The sequence below is a fragment of the Muntiacus reevesi genome, chromosome 3 (genome assembly GCF_963930625.1).
Source record: "Muntiacus reevesi chromosome 3, mMunRee1.1, whole genome shotgun sequence".
Taxonomy (NCBI): domain Eukaryota; kingdom Metazoa; phylum Chordata; class Mammalia; order Artiodactyla; family Cervidae; genus Muntiacus; species Muntiacus reevesi.
In genome coordinates this window covers 142,188,780-142,211,489 of record NC_089251.1, presented here as the reverse complement: position 1 = coordinate 142,211,489, position 22,710 = coordinate 142,188,780, and the positions used below count along the sequence as shown (strand labels likewise).

At 37.5% G+C, this 22,710-nt stretch overlaps 1 protein-coding gene across 2 annotated transcripts in view; it reads left to right on the top strand.

Moving 5' to 3' along the window:
• PARD3B (par-3 family cell polarity regulator beta) overlaps positions 1-22,710 on the top strand; it is a 1,130,274-nt gene that overhangs the window by 926,880 nt on the left and 180,684 nt on the right. For both annotated transcript variants that reach the window (XM_065930754.1, XM_065930753.1), the window contains one exon: positions 18,215-18,517. In XM_065930754.1, coding sequence (XP_065786826.1) covers positions 18,215-18,517 — 303 coding nt within the window. The remainder of the gene's footprint in view (positions 1-18,214; positions 18,518-22,710) is intronic.

The window sequence follows — 22,710 nt, the reverse complement described above, 5'->3', positions numbered from 1 at the left end:
TGCATGTCAGTATTACAGAATACAAAACTTGCTACACAGAAATATATTTATATCTATTTGTTTATTACGAGAGAGGTGATAAATTATCCCATCAATCTAGTTGCGTTAGACATCAGGTCTGGTTTGGGCTGACAAGAAAAATGGACAGGACAAAAGGAGATCATTTTGAAAATGTTATAGGCACCTGGGCAGGAATGAGAAAATATTAAAAATATTAATACAGTTTAAATAGCTTTGTCGAAAAGAAGAAACATTGATCACAAAGACTGCAGGCAACTGTATTGGCTGGTTAGAATAATAATAATGATGATGATAATAATAATAAAAATAATTTTTAGAAAACCTGTAATTGTTCCTGGTCGGGTATACTTGCAGTTTTGAAATGGCATTCATAAAGAAAAGCTGAAGAAACTGGGCCTGTTCACTGGAACAAAGGATAATTGTACTGACCTAATTGCAGCTTCTATTATAAAAGTAGAAATGATAGCAGGACGAATTATCTCCACTATCAAAAAAGAAAACTGAACAGCAGGTAGTTTATAATCTCTTTTAATGATGGTACTTCTTTTACCCTATAGCCCTGCCCTGAAAAACCTTTTCTGACCTCAAATACTAGTACCACTACAGGCAGCAACCTCCCCTTCTACTATCTACTCATCTCTGCCTCTGTTGTTCAGACTCACGCAGTAGCAACAAAGAGAATTCCAGCACCTACGTCTTCCTAACACGGATCAAGTCAGTCAGAGTTATACTGTTGACACGTTCCTCATGACACAAATCAATCAAAAATAGTCTGCAAAAGTGACAACAGTTCACAAAGCTTTTAAGGTAAAGTACGAAATACTAATGAATAACTTTTAAGTGAAATTATAGAAGGCAAATGACCAATTCAGAAAAAATACGCAATTTTTATACAAAGAGCTCATATCACTACTACACAAAGGTCTTTGAAAAACTGAAGGGAAAAATGACAATCTGATAGAAAAATCAGCAAAAGATATGGACAGCTCACAGAAGAGGAAATGAAAATGGCCCTTAAACATATGAAAAGATACTCAGCATCACATAATAAGAGACAGGCTAATTAGAGCTTCACTGAAATATCACTTCTCACCCAGGTTTATCACATGTCCCAGAGTTTGACAATGTACTCTGTCACTTGGACTAAAGACAAAGGGGACTCCTCCTACACTACCTGTGGTAATGCAAAATAGAACAATCATGGAAGGAAATTTGTTATAATCTAGGAAAATTATATGTGAGTTTCTCTTTGACCTCGCAGCCATACTGCAATGGCAAAAATGTTTTGCAAAGATTTGTCATTATAACATTATTTATAATAGCAGCAAAATTTGAAATACCCAAATGTTCAAAAATATGTGATTCATTAGGGAAACAAAAGCATGTCCACACAGTAGACTACTGTGAAACTTTTTTTTTAAGTGAGAAAAATCTCTGTTTACTAATATGGTACTGTCTTTTAGATACTGCTATGTAAAAAAGCTTGAAGTATAGGAGAAGATGCTAAGTAATCTACCTTTTATGGGTGCAAATATATAATACTGGTTTTTTCACTTGAAAAAAATATATATATATTTTTTAAGATAAAGAAGACTTTTGAAAGCTCTATACCTACATGTTGTATACAGCTGAACTTGGAAATAGAAATGTTTTACATACTTATCAAATGAAATTAAGCTCAAAGAAAACCAAAAGAAATTCCTCAAAATGGAAAGCAAACCAAAATGTGTAACCTAGTAACCTAACATTGGTTGCATAGTGATTCACAAAAAAGAAATACTTGAGGTAATATGGAACATAGCATTTTGACTCTACATATTTTCTGGGATATATTCTGACAAAATATAGAGCCACTGGGAATTCCTTGGTGGTCTAGTAGTTAGGATTTTCATTGCAGGGGGCATAGGTTCAATCCCTGGTCAAGGAAGGAAGATTCTGCAACCCAAAAAACAACAACAACAACAACAAAAATAGAGCCATGAACATCTTAAGTTTCTTTCAGTAGTTTGTTAGTAATATTGGTATTATTGTTTCAAAACTACATGTACTTAAAATCATATATATGCAGTTCAAGAAGCAACAGTGAGAACCAGATATGAAACAACGGACTTGTTTCAAATTGGGAAACATGTACGTCAAGTCTGTATATTGTCATCTGCTTATTTAACTTACAGGCAGAGTAAGTACATCATGTAAAATGCTAGGTTGGATGAAGCACAAACTGGAATCAAGATTGCTGGGAGAAATACCAATAACCTCAGATCCACAGATGACACCACCCTATGGCATAAAGCCAAGAAGAATTGAAGAGGCTCTTGATGAAAGTGAAAGAGGAGAGTGAAAAGGCTGGCTTAAAACTCAACACTCAAAAATCATAGATCATGGCATCCAGTCCCCTCACTTCGTGGCAAATAGATGGGGAAACGATGGAAACAATGAAAGATTTTATTTTCTTGGGCTCCAAAATCACGGCAGATGGTGACTGCAGCTGTGAAATCATAAAAGATGCTTGCTCCTTGGAAGAAAAGCTATGACCAACCTAGACAGCATATTAAGAAGTAGAGACATTACCTTGCTGACAAAGGTCTGTCTAGTCAAGGCTATGGTTTTTCCAGTGGTCATGTATGGATGTGAGAGTTGGACTGTAAAGAAAGCTGAGTGCCAAAGAATTGATGCTTTTGAACTGTGGTGTTGGAGAAGACTCTTGAGAGTCCCCTGGACTGCAGGGAGATCCAACCAGTTAATCCTAAAGGAAATCAATCCTGAATATTCATGAGAAGGACTAATGCTAAAGCTGAAGCTCCTGTACTTTGCCCACTTTTTTGCAAAGAGCTGACTCATTTGAAAAGACCCTGATGCTGGGAAGATTGTAGGCGGGAGGAGAAAGGGATGACAGAGGATGAGATGGTTGGATGGCATCACTGACTCGATGGACATGAGTTTGCACAAACTCTGGGAGTTGGTGAGGGCCAGGTAAGCCTGGAATGAAGGATTCCATGGGGTCGCAAAGAGTTAGACATAACTGAGTGACTGAACTGAACAGATATGACAATGCAAATAAATATTATGTCATTAGTATTAAGAATGAGTTTTTCATTTTAAAATAGAAATATAGTTTTTTTAAGTGAAGTAACATTCTGTAATATTCAATATTAAATCTGAATCAGAAATATCAGTATGAACTTGTGATGTTTTTCAAAAAGATGTGTTTCCTAGCTCTATTTATAGAAAACTCACAGAAGCAATGATAACCCAAGGCCAGTGGAGCCCAGATTGTGTTCTGTCAATATCAGTCAGTCAGTTCAGTCGCTCAGTCATGTCTGACTCTTTGCGACCCCGTGAACCGCAGCATGCCAGGCCTCCCTGTCCATCACCAACTCCCGGAGTTCACCCAAACCCATGTCCATTGAGTCGGTGATGCCATCCAACCATCTCATCCTCTGTTGTCCCCTTCTCCTTGGGCCCTTAATCTTTCCCAGCATCAAGATCTTTTCAAATGAGTCAGCTCTTCGCATCAGGTGGCCAAAGTACTGGAGTTTCAGCTTCAGCATCAGTCCTTCCAATGAACACCCAGGACTGATCTCCTTTAGGATGGACTGGTTGGATCTCCTTGCAGTCCAAGGAACTCTCAAGATTCTTCAACTCCACAGTTCAAAAGCATCAATTCTTTGGCGCTCAGCTTTCTTTATAGTTCACTCTCACATTCATACATGACTACTGGAAAACCATAGCCTTGACTAGACGGAACTTTGTTGGCAAAGTAATGTCTCTGCTTTTTAATATGCTATCTAGGTTGGTCATAACTTCCCTTCCACGGAGTAAGCATCTTTTAATTTCATGGCTGCAATCACTGTCTGCAGTGATTTTGGAGCCCAACAAAATAAAGTCAGCCACTGTGGATATCATTTCCCACTAAAACAGAGTTCCACGGAGAGATGACTTTCTTTAGGATAGGGACAAAACATACTCACCATGAACTTGGGACAGCTTGTTTGTCAGAAAGCAAAGAAGCTCTCAATGACAACTGGGTCAAGTCAAAAGGACAAAGAGCCAACATAAAGCAGTCCCCATTGACCAAACACAAGACAATGAATGCCCCAAAGAGAGTAAGGAATACAATTGATTGAAAACCTTAAATCTCTATTTTTTTTAAACCCTAAATCTTTATTTTTTAAAAAACATCAGCTCATAATGATATTCACAACCCTTTGTCTCCCCTAAAAAGATATATTCTGTCTTCTGTATGCTATGTATAATTCAGGGTAATCAAAAACACCCAAAATTTTGAGGCTAAGTTTTTCTTTGTATACTAATTCCAGCTAATAAATGTAAGAGGGATAAGGACTTTCAAAATTACCATTTTGCAACCCCTAAAAAAAATCATTAGTTCGGGCAAAAATCTTCAATGGAAGAAATAATTAAATGAGTAATTGGTAAGGGACCTTTGCAGTGGAGCCACCAGTATCACCCTAAGCTTCAGTAAGTAAGAGGTGAGGTCATATGCCCCCTGAAATGGCACGACTTAAAGCACATGCTTCCTTTAAGGTATTTGTATTAGTTTCCTAGGATTGCTGTAACAAATTCCCACAAGCTTGACTTAGAAGAGAAATATGTTCTCTGTTGGTTAGTTCTTTTGTAAACCAGAAGTCTGAAATGAAGGAGTCAGCAGGACCGTTTCCTTCCAGAGGCTCTAAGGGAGAATGCCTTCCATACCTCTCTCCTGGCTTCTGGTGAAAGTGAGTGTTAGTCACTCAGGTGTGTCCGACTCTTTGCAACTCCATGGACTGTAGCCCACCAGGCTCCTCTCTCCATTGGATTTTCCTGGCAAGAGTCCTGGAGTGGGTAGCCTTTCCCTTCTCCAGGGAATCTTCCTGACCCAGGAATTGATCCCGAGTCTGCACACTGCAGGCAGATTCTTTACTATCTGAGTCAACAGGTGGCTGCCAGCAATGCTTGACATTCCTTGTCTTATAGATGCTTGACTGTAATCTCTGCCCCCACCTTCAGGGTGCCTTCTCTTCTGATTCTTCTGTCTTTCCTCTTTAAAAGGACACTTGTCATTGGATTTAGGGTTCATTTGGAGAATCCAGGCTGATCTCATCATAGATGTTTGAGTATACCTACATAGACCCCTTTATCCAAATAAGGTTATAATAGCAGGCTCCAGGTGGATAAATCTTTTGGAGAATCAACATTCACCCACAACAGTACTCTTTCTAAAAAGGTTGAACCTAAGTATCTTAACAGCACTGTCTAGGGTGGTAGCCAATCACGTGTGGCTGTTTAAATAAAAAATGTGTACCTTAGTCACACTAGCCAGATTTTAAGCGCTCAGTAGCTACATGGGGCTACTGTATGAAACAGCCCATATATAGAACATTTCCATCATTGTGGAAAGATCTTTTGGGCAGTGCTGCTCTTCAGCTACTTTTCATAAACAGGAAATATGGGGGATGTAGAAATAAGTTAAATCACCCTGTGAAGATGCAACCAAATCCAGCATGTGGGACCACGTATAGGACAATCTGCCAGGTTTCTGTAACAATTCAATGGCATGGAAAAATAAAAAAGCAAAAATGAAAAAGAATACATGTCTGTACAGGAAATGAGACTTAAGATACATTAACAAATTCAAGGTGTAGATAGATTTTGGAACCTGATCCAAGTAAGTTCAATGGAAAAGACAGATGTTTTTAAGACACTTGGGGAAATTTGTTTATGGACTAGGACACCGAGGAATATTATTAATTTTTAAGTGGGATAAGTAATAGAATTATTGTTATATAATAAAATGTTCATGATTTATTTGGTATACCTTCTGAAGTATATAGGAGATAAATGACTAGGTTTGGTTACAGAACATTTAGCAAAAAATGTTTGAAGGGAAGAATAGATTAAAAATGTGCCTAAATCTTAATAATTATTGCATATAGATCTGGGTATAGGCATATGGGGGGTTATCTCTACATCTGAGTATCTGACAGTTTTTGTTATGAATTTTTAAGCATGCTCATGTTTAGACTATTTGTGGTTAGTATAAATGAAAGAAAGTTTAATATTGAAGTAAAATACCTGGGTGGAATTCAGGAATCCAATTCCTGCCACTTAATAATATGACCTCTCAGACAAAATACTGAACCTCTCTGAACTTCAGTTTCCTCATTTATAAAGTTGGGACTTTTGTAGCTTGTGAGAATCAAGTTATACAATCATGGGGGGAAAGTCACAAATATTAGTGTCTAATAGTAAGAATAATCCGAAGGAGTTATGCCATGTGATACTTCCACCAGTCGTGTATGAAAATTCTAGATGCTCCTCATCCTAGCTAACATTTGGTGATGTCATTCTTTTTCATTTTAGTAGGTGTATCTCATTGTGATTTTAATTTAAATTTCTCTAGTGACTTACAATGCTGAGCACTTTTTCATTTGTTTATTGGGCATTTCTAGATCCTAGTTTGTAATCCATCTGTTGAAGCCTTCTGCCAAGTTCTAATTGGGTCATTTTTTTAAATTATTGAATTGCAATTATATTTTAAATATATTTGATACAAATCCTTTATTAGATGTGTGTGTGCTGTGAGGAGTATCTCTCATTTGCCTACTATTTTCTTGATATGTTTTAATGAGGTTTTAACTTTAATGAAGTCCAGTTTACCAGTTTCTTTTATGGCTTATACTTTCTGTGTCCTCTCTTGACCTACCCCACGGCTGTGAGGATATTCTTTTTTTATTTTATTCTAAAAGCTTTATTGTGATTGCCTTCATGTTCAGACCCGTCTTCCATCTTGAATTGATTTTTGTTATGGTATAACACAGGACACAAGTTTCGTATTTTCCTTGTGGATATCTAGTTTTTCCAGTACCAATTGTCAAAAGAATTGTCCTTTCTTAACTGAGTTTTTGGCACCTTTATTGTAAATCACTTCACCAAATACGTATAAGTCTGTTACTAGACTCTGTTTTTCTGTTCCATTCATTTATATGTCTAACCGTTGGCTTTATTACAAAAGCTTGTAGTACATCTTAAATTTGGTAGTGTAAGCCCAACTTTATTTTTATTTTGCAAAATTGTTTTGGTCATTCTTGGCTCTTTAGCATTCCAAATAAATTTTAAAATCACACAAGTATGGACAATAAGCCTGCTAGGAGTTTGGTTGAGATGACATTGAGTCTGTAGAACAATTTTAATGAATTATCATCTTAATAATTGAGTTTTCTGATCAACATACAAGATAAAGCTCTCCGTTGATTTAGATCCTCCTTAATTTCTCTCATCGGTATTTTATTGTTTTCAGTGCCTCCTCTTAAATGTATCCTTAAGTTCCTAATAGTCTTTAATCCCATTTTAAATGATATTGTTTCATTACTTTTACTTTCTGATTATTCATTCAGTATATAAAAATACAATTTATTTGTTATGTTCAATTTGTATCATACAACATTAACAGTAAAAGCTAAATAAATTTCAAAGGAATAAAATGCCTGAATCCAAAAAATTAAAGTAAAATAAAATAAAATAGGCAAACTCAGATTGGTTGCCAGGGGGTGGGTAGGGAAGGAAGCAAGAAGGTACAAGAGTACCATGTACTCCTTTGATCAAAGGGTACAAAGTTTTAGTTATGTAAGATGAATAAGTCCTAGAGATCTATTGTACAGCATAGACTCTATAGTTAACAATATTGTATTTTATACCTAAAAATGGACTGAGAGGGTAGACCTTATAATTGTTCTTACCACACACTTGAAAAAAATTAATAATATTAAAGAAGGCAAGAGGAACCTTTTAGATGTAATGGGCATGTTTATATTACTATAGACTGTAGTGATAGTTTCACAGACATATACTTACCTACAAATTCATCAAATTATATACATTAAAAATGTAAAAAAAAAAAAAAAAAGAGTCAGCTCTTTGCATCACCTGGCCAAAGTATCAGAGTTTCAGCTTCAGCATCATTCCTTCCAATGAATATTCAGGACTTATTTCCTTTAGGATTGACTAGTTTGTTCTCCTTGCAGTCCAAGGGACCCTCAAGAATCTTCTCCAATACCACAGTTCAAAAGTATCAATTCTTTGACCCTCAGCTTTCTTTATAAGTTGGACTATAGTCCAACTCTCACATTCATACATCACTACTGGAAAAACCATACCTTTGACTAGACAGACCTTTGTTGGCAAAGTAATGTCTCTTCTTTTTAATATGCTGTCTAGGTTGGTCATAACTTTCCTTCCAAGGAGCAAGTGTCTTTTAATTTCATGGCTGCAGTTACGGTCTGCAGTGATTTGTGAGCCCAAGAAAATAAAGTCTGCCACTCTTTCCACTGTTTCCCCACCTATTTGCCATGAAGTGATGGGACTGGATGCCATGATCTTAGTTTCAGAATATTATTATTAGATTTTAAAGAAAAGCAAATAATTTGACCAGATAAGCAAAAAGAACCTTTTTAAGTAATTTATGACAACTAAAATTAAATTGTCATCCAACTTTTCACCATCAACACCTTGTCACAAAAACTAGAGAATGGCATTACACTTCCTAGTTTAAATACTCAAGGGAGAAAGGTGAGCCAATAATTTTATATCCAGTAAAACTGTCTTTCACATATGAAGGCTTTCAAATATTTGTTGTCAACTTAAAAAGCTTTATCCCATGAGTTCTTCCTGAGGAATTTAGGAAACCAGTGGTCCCCAAACTTTTTGGCACCAGGGACCAGTTTTGTGGAAAACAGTATTTCCCCAGACTAGGGTCATGGGGATGGTTTCAGGATGATTCAAACATATTGCATTTATTATGCACTTCATTTCAATTGTTAATACATCAGTTCCTCCTCAGATAGTTAGGCATTAGATCCTGGAGGTCGGGGGCCCCTGTAGTAAATGACTGCATCTTCAGTGACATAAAGACTGTGGTCTGAATAAGTTACTTATGCATTGATGTATGTGTGCTCAGTTGTGTCCGACTCTGTGACCCCATGGACTGTAGCCCTCTGGGGTTCTCTGCCCTTGGAATCTTCCAGGCAAGAATCCTGGAGTACGTTGCCATTTCCTATTCCAGGGGATCTTCCTGACCCAGGGATCAAACTCCTGTCTCTTGCGTCTCTTGCATTGGCAGGCAGATTCTTTACCACAAATGAGTTAATTATAGAACTAGGAGCTAAAGGAGAGTTGAATAGAAGTATAGCATATAGCAGCTACATATTTCAAAAATGTAGGTATAGTACAACTACACAAATGGAGGGATGAGGAGAAGAGCTTTATAAAAAAGAGTAGTTTAACTCTTTTTAATAATCATACTGGTGCTGCTGATGGTATTGTTAGCTCAAAACTATTATATGTGTAATATAGACTAAAGCAAGTTGTAGCCATGTGATATGTAGTTCCAGAGTTTTCTGTATCTTGAGAAGCAGGATTCTTAATGTGGAGGAAAGGAGATATATATAATACAAACGTGCTTGTGATGAAGAAGGAACACATGGAAACCTTCTGGAGTATCCTGCAGAAGTTCAGTTCTTGACCTCAGTAATCATTACAAACATGTTTGCTTTATACCCATTCTTTAATCCATAGACTTGTTTGATATAAATTTCTGTATCTTTATTTTATTTTATATTAAATGGCTAAACAAAAAGTGGTAATAGGATTTTCCTCACCAAAAACTTTATTATTAGGCAAAACTTACATTATGCAAACCTAGTAGAAATTTGCCAATAATTTTTATTAAATGTGTTCCTTTTGTTGGGGAGCTGAAGGTGGATACCCTGAAGCAGTGTGTCCTGCCACATCAGACTTACACCCCAGTGTTAAGTAAATCATGTGTTTCTCTGCCCCTTGGCTTGTCCTCTCTCTGACTGAGTGCCTCACACTACTTATATATATATTCCCTCCTCCTGGAGAAAGTTCCTTCAAAGCCCTGTTCATGTGGCAACACCTTCATGATTCTTCCTCAAGATCATTAGGGTGAATTGACTCTTAACCTTTGTACACACAGCATCTTTGTTTTACCAATAAATTGTTACTATTTGTTTATATCTCATTGATAATGAGCCAGGGGGTTGATATTTTTCCTTTTCTCTTTCTGGTATACAGTGCAATATCAACAACTATTAGTGAATAAATCAATCAGCCAAAGTTAGCAGAAAGAAAAACATGACATTCAAGAAGCATGTAGTTTAGTTATGGAAGCCAAATATCCAGAAATGAATTAATGAAAGATTTTTATTTTGTGTTGGTTTTTTACAAAGTAATATATAACAATTGCAGACAAATAGAGAATTTACTGGATAAATGCATTGGAGAGGGGGAGAATTATTGAGGTCTATGAGGAGCTGTAAATGAGTGAGTTCAGCCTTCAATCTAGAGAAAACTAGAATCAAATAGTTGACTAATGGAAGATGGGTACTTTAGGCCAAAGCAGTTGATTTGCAAGGGACCAAGCAAATGTTCAATAATTTGAAGAAAATTATTATCATAACAGAGTTGGCAGGAGTCCTAACAAGTCATGTTTAGAAGACAAAGAATGCCCCATGGTAGCTCTAGTACTGTGTTTTGTTCTGTTTCAATTTTGGTTCACTACAACAGTCAGTAAGTATTTGTAAGGGACTTTTTATATTTTAAATTTTTAATTTTTTAAAAGAATTATCCTAAAATTATGTGATATAATAATTCAGACACTATACCTTTAATTCTACTCTCCAAGGGCAATCCTTTTTATGAATTTTTTGTGTATCCTTTCCGATGTTTCCTAGCCACATATAAAGATATGTCCATGTCATACAAATATTTATGAATATCTAGACCTATATTTATATTTTACATCTTTATAATACAGAAATAGCATGACCCTATTTTTAAACTGCAGAGTACTCCATTTCCCATATGAATGCACATTTAAGCTATATCTTATTTTTCATCATTATGATAGCACACAATGTGCTTTTCCTTTTGATCATCTGGATTCCTTTCAGTTCAGTTCAGTCACTCAGTTATGTCCAACTCTTTGCGACCCCGTGGACAGCAGCACACCAGGCCTTCCTGTCCATCACCAACTCCTGGAGTTTACTCAAACTCAAGTCCATTAGGTCAGTGATGCCATCCAACCATCTCATCCTCTGTCGTCCCCTTCTCATCCTTCCTTCAATCTTTCCCAGCATCAGGGTCTTTTCAAATGAGTCAGTTCTTCACATCAGGTGGCCAAAGTATTGGAGTTTCAGCTTCAGCATCAGTCCTTCCAATGAACACCCAGGACTGATCTCCTTTAGGATGGACCAGTTGGATCTCCTTGCAGTCCAACGGACTTTCAAAACTCTTCTCCAACACCACAGTTCAAAAGCATAAATGCTTCAGCACTCAGCTTTTCTTATAGTCCAACTCTCACATCCATACATGACGACTGGAAAAATCATAGCCTTGACGAGATGGACCTTTGTTGGCAAAGTAATGCCTCTGCTTTTTAATATGCTGTCTAGGTTGGTCATGACTTTCCTTCCAAGGAGCAAACATCTTTTAATTTCATGGCTGCAATCACCATCTGCAGTGATTTTGGAGCCCAAGAAAATAAAGTCTTTCACTGTTTCCACTGTTTCCCCATCTATTTGCCATGAAGTGATGGGACCGGATGCCATGACCTTAGTTTTCTGAATGTTGAGCTTTAAGCCAACTTTTTCACTCTCCTCTTTCACTTTCATCAAGAGGCTCTTTAGTTCTTCTTCATTTTCTGCCATAAGGGTGGTGTCATCTGCATATCTGAGGTTATTGATATTTCTCCCGGCAATCTTGATTCCAGCTTGTGCTTCCTCCACCCCAGCATTTCTCATGATGTACTCTGCATATAAGTTAAACAAGCAGGGTGACAATATACAGCCCTGACCTACTTCTTTTCCTATTTGGAACCAGTCTTTTGTTCTATGTTTTGTTCTATGAACCAGTCTTTTGTTCTATGTTCAGTTCTATGTTGCTTCCTGACCTGCATACAGGTTTCTCAAGAGGCAGGTCAGGTGGTCTGGTATTCCCATCTCTTGAAGAATTTTCCAGAGTTTATTGTGATCCACATAGTCAAGGGCTTTGGCATAATCAATAAAGCAGAAATAGATGTTTTTCTGGAACTCTTGCTTTTTCAATGATCCAGCGGATGTTGGTAGTTTGATCTCTGGTTCCTCTGCTTTTTCTAAATCCAGCTTGAACATCTGGAAGTTTACAGTTCACATATTGTTGAAGCCTGGCTTGGAGAATTTTGAGCATTACTTTACTAGCGTGTGAGATGAGTGCAATTGTGCGGTAGTTTCAGCATTCTTTGGGATTGCCTTTCTTTGGGATTGGAATGAAAACTGATCTTTTCCAGTCCTGTGGCCACTGCTGAGTTTTCCAAAGTTGCTGGCATATTGAGTGCAGCACTTTCACAGCACCATCGTTTAGGATTTGAAATAGCTCAACTAGAATTCCATCACCTCCACTAGCTTTGTTCATAGTGATGCTTCCTAAGGCCCACTTGACTTCACATTCCAGGATGTCGGGCTCTAGGTAAGTGATCACACCATCCTGACCATCTGGGTTGTGAAGATCTTTTTTGTACAGTTCTTCTGTGTATTCTTGCCACCTCTTCTTAATACCTTCTTCTTCTGTTAGGTCCATAGAATTTCTGTCCTTTATTGAGCCCATCTTTGCACGAAATGTTCCCTTGGTATCTCTAATTTTCTTGAAGAGATCGCTAGTCTTTCCCATTCTATTGTTTTCCTCTATTTCTTTGCGTTGATCACTGAGGAAGGCTGTCTTATTTCTCCTTGCTATTCTTTGGAACTCTGCATTCAAATGGGTGAATCTTTCCTTTTCTCCTTTGCTTTCGCTTCTATTCTTTTCACAGCTAATTTGTAAGGCCTCCTTAAGCCATTTTGCTTTTTTGCATTTTCTTTTTCTTGGGGATGGTCTTGATCCCTGTCTCCTATACAATGTCATGAACCTCTGTCCATAGTTTATCAGGCAGTTTGTCTATCAGATCTAGTCCCTTAAATCTATTTCCCGCTTCCACTCTATAATCATAAGGGATTTGATTTAGGTCATACCTGAATGGTCTAGTGGTTTTCCCTACTTTCTTCAATTTAAGTCTGAATTCGGCAATAAGGAGTTCACGATCTAAGTGACAATCCTTTAGTTATAATAAAGTTTATTCCATTTTCACTTATTGTCATAGCATAAATTTTATCCTATTTTCTTACTCTTTTTTACTGGTTCCTCTGTTTTTTATTTTCTACTCTATCACTGGGCTTTTGTTTTTTGTATTTCTCTTCTGCTCATAATTTGTTTCATTGGTTTTTAGTTATTGTATTTCATATATTTATTAACTTTAAGTGGTAACTGCTGATGCTTTCTTTAAAAAATAGGGAAATACATACATTGAGTATTAATACTTTCCCCTAAATCACCTCCTTATTAGTGTAATGATACTACTTTTATATTATCAGAGTTTATAGTATTTACATTTTTCTATAATGATTTGTCCTACAAATAAATGTTTAGCCTTCATTTTCTATTTAAATGAATGTTTTTCTCACCTCCATGTCTGTCATTCCCCAGCTTTGCTTGGCTGAATTCTTAATCTGAATTCAATTCTTGGTTGTATGCGTTTCATCATTAAGTAGTTTTTCAAGATGGGTCAACAAGTGTTGCATTCTTTTCCGAAATGTTTTTTGGAATGTTTTCTGAAATGTTTTTCTTTTGTCTTTATTCATGTTTGAGGCCAGCTTGAATTTGCCTGGATTTTTAGATTACTTGGTTTTTCTCTTGACACCATACTTATGCTTACTGCATGCAAGAACCTCTAATATTTTCTCTTTTACTATATTTAATTTTTTGAATACTTATTGTGATCCATTAAGTTAATTTCATGTTCTATGGTATTTAATTTTCTTTTTTTGAAATCTATACTAAAATATAGTGTTATATGACAAGGCATAATGAGCTAAGGTTACGAGCCACTTCAGTTCCATATATTCTCTCAAATGTCTTCAGACCTGGTCTGAGCGCACTACCTTGACAACTTTTCCATGACCTGACATTTTGGGAGAGCAGATCGCTGTAACAAGATATCAGCCTGGACCCTGATGCTGGGAAGGATTGAAGGCAAAAGCAGAAGGGGATAGTAGAGGATAAGATGGTTAGATAGCATCACCAAGTCAATGGACATGAACTTAAGCAAACTCTGAAAGGTGGTAGGGGACAGAGGAGCCTGGTGTGTTGCAGTCTGTGAGGTTGCAAAGAGTTGGACTTGACTTAGCAGCTAAATCACAACAACAGTGAAGTCTCTTAGATGATTTAAGGTTTTATTTTACTAAGTTTGTGTTGGTTTATCTTGCTCTGGTCATCCTGCCTTATCAGCTACAGAGTGGACTGATGTTCTTTTCTCTTCTCTTCATCTACCTCCATGAAGTTTCTTCAAGGTAGAAGGAAATTTCTCTTTTAGCTCTCTCTCTCCTCCATTCTCAGGATGGAACCTCACAAAGATTTACCCTACAATTCCAGTGTCCTACCCCTGTCTTTAAACTCTCTTTTTCTAATCAAAAGTTTGTCTGTAATTCTCTGGTTTCTTTCTCTTACTTTTTAGTAAAATGTCTACCCTGCTAGAGAAGAAGCTATATATTGACTCTTGACATACTCCCTGTTTTGGATGGAGTTCAAATTTTATTGCATGGTTTGAAACTATAACTGCATCCTAATTCTTTGCTAGATGAAATTTTTTCTCAATTTCTCGATCATTCATTCATTTAAGAATTCAAGAAACAAAGTGGAATAATCACACTCTTGCGCCATCATTTATCACAATCTTTTTTTAGAAAGCCTTGATCTGACAGTGATGCAATAGAAATACTTTTTGAAGAAGATTATTCTAGTACCTTTTAAGGAATAAAGTGGGATGTGGTGGCATACAAAAAATCTTAGCATAATCCCGCCAGCACAACCTAATAGAACTTGCTGCAGTGATAGAATTAGCCTCCATTTGGACTGTCCAATATAGAAGTCCCGAGCTCATTTAGCTGTTGAGTACTTGCAATGTGGTTTATGAAACTGAGAAACTGAATTTTAGATGTTCAAAATTGTCATTAATTCCAGTTTAAATTTATATAACCTCGTACAGTTAATGCCCACTATGCTGGATGGTGCAGACCAGGCAATATAAACCCTAGACACTAGTCTATGGCTATAGAAATGGAAATAAAATAGGCTATCCAAGAGTTATAATGGAAAAAAGAAACAACAATGTTTTTGTAGGGGAAAACAGAGGGAGGGGATTGAAACAATTCAAAGGCAGTGTGCTGGGGACAATGAGGAAGCTGGTGGTACCATCCAATAAAAAGGGAATATTATCCAGGACTATTTTGAAAAATAGATATTTTAACAGATTGAGTTCCCAGTGGTAAAGAGACATCTATGTGGAAATGACTATAAACAATTAGAATTCTCACACTGAATTGGGACAGAGGGAGGTCAGAACAACCGAAAAGAAAATCCATTTCCTTGCCTTTTCTCTCTTGAGAGAGTCTTTTCTGCTTCCATATACCCCTTTTCAGAGATTGCCTTGTCCTCCCCCACATGGAGAGGTCCTGATATACGGCATAATAATGGCGGTTCAGAGAAATTACTGTTTCACCTACTGAGTGATTAATATGAAATTAGTTACTGAAGCACTCAGTGGCACAGAGAAGATCAAGGAGAAATTTGGTTTTGTTTTAGAAAGGAAAAGTACAAGATAAAATACTGCTTTGCATATATGGAGTACTTTTCATCCGAGAATCTTTACATACTCAGCAAGCTTAATTAATGAGAAAACCTCTGAGAAAGAGAAGTGATGAAATAAGAAATACAGAGTCTTGTGTTCTGTTTCTGTGATTCTTTGAGAAATCAAGCTTGGTATTTTACTCTTTCATTAATGCATAAGTGTAGCCCCGTGTGTCAACCACGAGATGTTCATCTTACTGAGTGATTTCTCTAGAAGGTCTCCCACTTCGGAGGAATAGCAACCACACAAAACCCCACCCCCTAACTTTATTGATATCCTATTCTCTATTTGCAATGGATATCCATCCCTGCCATCACAGTGCAGCAAGCAACCTCTGATAGTCCAGTCTGCACCATCCCTAGAGAGATTATTTTGTTACAGAACGGAGCATGTTATCTTCTTCATCAAAAATTATTCAAAACAAACATCCATGAATCTGGGACTAACGTGCATTGAAAGAGGACAGGCAGGGCCTCTTAACGGGTACCCTACTGTGTAATCTTCCTTTCATCTTCATTCAACATCCCTTGGAGATTCAAGCTCCCCTTTGCAAAAATATAAATTCGTCTCATTACTTATGTGTAGGGTACATAATTTGACCTAGTCAAAAGAGATGCAATAATATATTGTGGCATTTATTTTCATCTGTTGTGACTTGAAGATACTGGTTTTTTTGTCCTATACCTTCTTCTTCATATTTTTATCTTTTCTTCCTCCTCTCTACTCAAAGGGGGGGAAAAAGCCATTCTACCAAAAGGAAAATACCTTGAAAGATCGTGGCTTTTAAAGATTTTTACAGAGTTTGATGTTCTATAAAATAAAACTAGCTGCTGTGTGCAAAAACAGCTGTTTTTATTTGAAGAGGAAAAGATAGAGAATTCAGTTTTTATTTTGTCACTCATGTAGGCCTTCAATATATATTTCCAGGCAGATATAGATCTTTCACTTTTAGCCCGCAATCCTTTCATATTCTCTGAGCCCAGGTCTTCAGATTTATCCCCATTCTTTCTTGAGTCTTTCTTTCACCACCTGAGCCAGCATTGTCTTGCTTTTCTCCCCCTGTATTGAATGCACCTTATTTGCCTGGTGATATGAGATTGCATTCTTTCCTCTTTAGTGGAGAACACCTCCAGACACCATCATATCACCATCATCCACTAAGATGCCACAGTGACTTGTCCATTTTAACATGTAACTGGGAATTTAGGAGATCCAATCTAACACTTTCCAGATTAAATGTCAAATTCTCAAAATTCAGATGGGTTTGGAATACACTGAACTGTATCTTACTGCTCCCACTCCTGGTAGGCTACACGGTACACTGATTAGCAATAGCGTTTTGTAATATCACTAAAGGCTTTAGTGCTGTGGAGTTCTGCCAGTAATGGTGTTTAATTCACTTATATGTGCCAATTCATCTCTGTCAGGAGCCTATTAATTTCACTATTTTACTCTGTCCCTAGTCCCTGTATAATGAAACACAATGATCCCCATTTGTGTAACCAAAAACTTAGAGTCTCTTATAAATTATCTCTGATACCACTGCTTTTAACTGACCAGAAAGCTTCTGTATTTCTTTTTCATAGTTAAATCAATTTTTGCAAGCTTTTTTTCTTTAGAAGAATGCACTAAAAATTGAAGGCACCAAATAAGAAAACCACAGACAAAGTATAAGATTCTGATGGGCTCTCTGACATGCATCCCTTTCCCAAGGTCGGCTTCTAGAATATTACACCAAAGATGGACTGTTCCCATGAGCACAGCCCATTTATAGGGAAGAAATTTTAATAAAAATCAGCCTCTGACTTTGCAATCAGCCTAGTCATCATCAGACAAAATGTTAAAATACCTATAGCATTGCTGTAAGAGTAAAGCTGGTGTTGTTTAGTTGTTAAGTCATGTCTGACTCTTTTGCGACCCCATGGACTGCAATCCACCAGGCTTCTCTGTCCATGGGATTTCCCAGGCAAGAATACTGGAGTGGGTTGCCATTTCCTTCTCCAGGGGATCTTCCAGTCCCTGTAACAAATAAAGTGTTAGTCGTATCTGACTTCTTGTGAACTCATGGATTGTAGCTTGCCAGGCTCCTCTGTCCATGAGAATTTCCAATCAAGAATACTGAAATGGGTTGTCATTCCCTTCTCCAGGGGACTTTCCCAACCCAGGAATCAAACCCGGATCTCCCGCGTTGCAGGGCAATTCTTTACTGTCTGAGCCACTAGGGAAGCATATGTAATAAATAAAGTTCAGAGATATAAAATGAATCCGGTGGAGTTTGCTATTAGCATTTCTCAATGGTGTGATCTTCAGTATCCAGAAAAGTGGCAGTTAAGTAACTGACAAGAAGTAATTAACATAGATTCAGGAGAGTCTATCATTGCATCAGCATTTAAACTCACATACATCTTGTTCTACATTTTTCAGGATTGGAGCAAAACATCAGGAGCTAAGGGAAAAGCAGGCAAGAGGCCTTATTGATTATGCTACTGGTGCAATTGGATCACTGCACGATATGGACGATGATGAAGTGGACCCCAACTATGCCAGAGTGAACCACTTCCGGGAACCATGTGCATCAGCAAACGTCTACAGGTCTCCATCTCCCCCTCGGGCTGGACCGCTGGGCTACCCTCGAGATGGCCGTCCACTGTCTCCAGACAGAGACCACTTAGAAAGTCTCTATGCCAAGGTCAACAAGCCATACCATCCACCAGTACCAGCTGACAGGTAATGTGACTTATTGAAAGATGAATGTGGTTTTAATTCAGCAAGTTTCAAATCATCTCCACTGCTGAAGCAGATAAAAATATATCCTTCAACCTATTAAAACTGAAATGACATAGTACTCTTGACAAGTGCTATGCTTTGACCTACCCGTAAGGTATCAGCCATCAAAAATAAAACAATTGCCAGTTATAAGGAGGCATGAATGAATAGCAGTAGTTGAGTTCATGAGGCAACAGGGAGCAATTTTTGAAGGAATGCTATAACAGAACTAGTGATGAACTCTTTGAAGGGATGTTATCCTTTCTCCTAAGAGTCCTACTATAAAAGATGGATTCTAGAAGATGGCATGACTCTTGAAGGTGAGGGGTCAGAGAAGAGAGTGTTGATTTCTAAGTTGGTTTAATTGTAGATAACCTCTGAATTGCAGAAGACTTTGAAAAGATTGAGATTTTCTGCTGAAGGCATGTGTGATCCTGTATAGATATTCCTAGGTGATCAGAGGTAGAAAAGGAGATAATCTTTGCAAAAGTAGTTTGATGAAGTAGAGGAAGATAAGAGGTGACAAGGCCAAGGATCTTAAGGTTTAGCAGCCAAGGAAAGAGATAATAGGGCCATCTGTCTGTACAATCAAAGTAGGTAGGGAGCAGGATCATCCCAACCCCACCTCCTGCCAGAAGCAAAATGCCTCATTTCTTGAAAGGCTGGTATAAGAGAGTGTTAGTCAATATATATTGTTAGGTGACCCTTGGAATTACACACACAAGGAATGAGCTGACTGACCTTGGTTTAATCTGCTGTAACTTGAAGTCTGGAGGGAGGAGGTGTGGGGGGTGGGGGGGGTGACTGGGTGGCAGGCACAAAGAACTCTTACTCTAGATGGAAAAAAAAAAAGACTTGTTTTCCAGATTCCCTTTGGTCCTGACAACCACCCAGTCCCTGTTAGTAACCAGCTTTTGTGTGATAGCATGATATATTGTATATGTTTACCATTTACATTTCCCCAGCTGGGTGATATTATGCACTTTCAATTAGGTTGGGGAGAGGAAGGAAAATCATGGCGTTTTTATGCAGACTGTAAAGTGCAGCTTCACAAGACTGATTACCTTTCAGAGCCTTTCCAATAACCAAGTGGGAAGGAAGGAGCAATTTTTAATCCTTACTGTCAAGCTTCCAGGTTGATAGTATTAAAGAAAGATGGTCAAGTTTTTCTTTGGGATAAAATGAAAATATAAATTCCTGTGACTGTGTGAGACAGCCGTAACAAAACTGTTAATTCAAAGGACTGATTAAGAGCTGGTCTTTTTCTCCCAAGCCTTTATAAAGGGTTGAATTTCTATCACGTAAATGATGGTACCAGGCCTGAGTCTCTTCTGGCCCAGACAAAAGCCAATCTTACCTTCTCTGAATCAGATAGATCTTCATTGCAAACCCATTGGCACGTGCCCTCTGCTAGAATTCCAGTGCAGAACTGTTTCTATGAGCCTCCAAAGCCAATGTTTCTGATTCTAATTCCATGAAAATAAATACTAAGCATTCTAATAAAAAAAAAAAATTCATGGTTCAAATGCATGTGAAAAGGTCTGGGTTAAGCCATACTGAATAGGTTTTCTTACTTCTGTCTTCTTATCCCCAATAACTAACGTACCTTGTAAGCTTCTAAGAGGAGCATACAACAGTTAGCACTTGTACTCAAATTTTTGTCACTGAAGGCTTATTTTTCTTTCTAGATCATATGGCTATCCTTTGGAACACTAGAAGACTCTACCTGATACTAATTTTCACCCATGTAGATTTGACCTGGACAGAAATTTCTTAGGATAATTGTAACCGTAGCCACTATAGAATGATGTCAGAAAAAATATATGTTTTTTTTTCTTTGCTGCATAGCCCAGACATGTGTAAGGAATATTTGTTCCCTAGGCTCTAACCTCTCTGTATTAATAAATGATCTAAAGCTCTTTAGGTGGAGTTTTAGACAGTTGTCATATTTCAGGTTAACATATCAAAGTGTAATTATACTCAGAATTATCTTTATTCTGTTCTTATCTTTAACCATATTTAAGATTTGTTCTTCTCCTTGCTCTTTAAATCTTAAGCAGTTTTTGTCTCAGCACATAATAAGCATTCAATAATGTTAGCTATCATCATCATCACTATTACTTGTTTTTATCAACGAAATTCTGAACTCTTCAACATGCCTGGGTCCTAGTAAGTCTAAGAAAGTTGCTGTGGCAATGGTGCTCATAGACAGGAACTCTGAGTGCTAACCCTATCTTATTTACAGTTAGAGGCCTGTCATTCATTTAGTCATCTATACAGTCTTTCAGTCACTCAGTGAGTATTTGTTCTAGCTACTGTTTCAAGCTCAAGGAATGTTACAAAGATTACTAAGAGGTGGTTCCATTCCAGAGAAAATTATATTCTAGGGAGGAGGAGATCAACACATAAAGAAATAGATAATTGCAATTTAACGTAAAGAGAAGAAAAAGAAGCTTTTCTAACTCTGCTGCTCACGAAAGGTCTCCAAAAGGAAATATCTGAACTGGTTCTGGAAGGATTCACACAAATTGATCAGATACGGAAGAAAAATTGTTTTCCTTGTAGACAAGTTAGCATGCACAGGGGTGAAGTGGCTGGAAAGAGCAGGGCACATTAGGGAAGCTCAGGACATGGAGAGTAGATAGGAAGGAAAATGACAGAAGATGAATCTGGAAAGCAGATTGGAGCCAGGTTGTGCGTGAATAGGTTCCATCCTGTATTCACACCTTATGATTGGTAGTCGCTGTCTGCAGATCTATGGTAAGAAGGGTTTTGAAGGTATGCTTGAATAGTGCTGCCTTCCCTGGGCTACAGAAGAATGAGCTATAGTATAGTATAGTGGGGAATCCTGTGTACTATAGGAACCATCAAAATGCCATAACTGGGGAATGAGCTGATAGATCTGTATTCGGAGGAAATATCTCTGCCAGTTTGGTGGCAGACAAACAGGAAGATGGTTAGATGGCTAGACAAATTAAGATACGATTACAGTAGTGAGGGATGGCAAGGGTCTGGATTAAGAGAGTGGCATTGAAGATGGGAGAAAATAAGAAGCAGCCAAAAACCTTAGCTTAAAACTAGGAGACAGTTGTTTAGCAGAGACCACAGAGATAAGATCAACCTACCTAGACACAGCATCTAAAGCTCCCTTTTAGCCCTTCAGATATTTGACATGGCTGCTATCACCTTATTCACAACTATTTATTGAACTCAAAGCATGAGGCAGGCTCTGTGCTCAGAGCTGGCTTTACAAGGATGAAGAAAACAAGCACATAAGCTTGAGAAGTATAATCATTTCTTCAGTATAAACTCCTCTGGCTATTTTAGTTTTATAATGGACATCTTTAGCCTTCTTAGTAGCCATATTCTGCCTACACTCAAGTCTGCTGAACTTATAACTGCCAACTGCCCTCTGCTGAGGATGCCATGCACAGTTGGGTACTGTGTTTCAGATGTGGCAAGGAAAACACAGAAATCTTTGGGACTCTTAGATTCTTTGGTCTTAGTCCTTTACACTTGTTAATGCAGCCTAAACTTTTTTTATTAGCTGTCATTATTGGCTTATATTGCACCAAGTTAAATATTTGCTTGTTGGGTTGGCCAATTTTTGTAGCCAATAAAGATATTTTAAAGTATTGATTTTTGTCCTCCAGTATATTAGCTAGCCTTGCTAGGTTTATACCATTCTCATATTTAATCAGTCTGGACTCGTGTATGTCATTGATAGGATCATTGATCAACGTCAAGTATAATCCCTGCAACTCATCACCTGAGACCTCCATTAATCAGCGCTCTTTCAGATGTTCAGTTAACTATTAATCCAGTCTACTGTTTATCTGGTGTGCATTCTTGGTTCATGCCATGAACATCATGGAAGACTGTCAGATATCTTACTGATATTAATGCACACTGTGTTTGCAAGAACCCTTGATTTACCAATCTAGCAGCCCTGACAAGAAAGGAAATTAATTGTTCTTGGTAAATCCTAGAGACAAATTTTTTCCTCTTCCAGGTTAGTATCCATTTAGACTTAATTATGCAATATAAAATTTTCTGTGGTCCATGTGATACCAGGTACTTAATATCTATTTGTTAAATAGTTACTTATTGACTGATGATATTGCAGCTGTGAAATTGAATTGACAAACAATGCA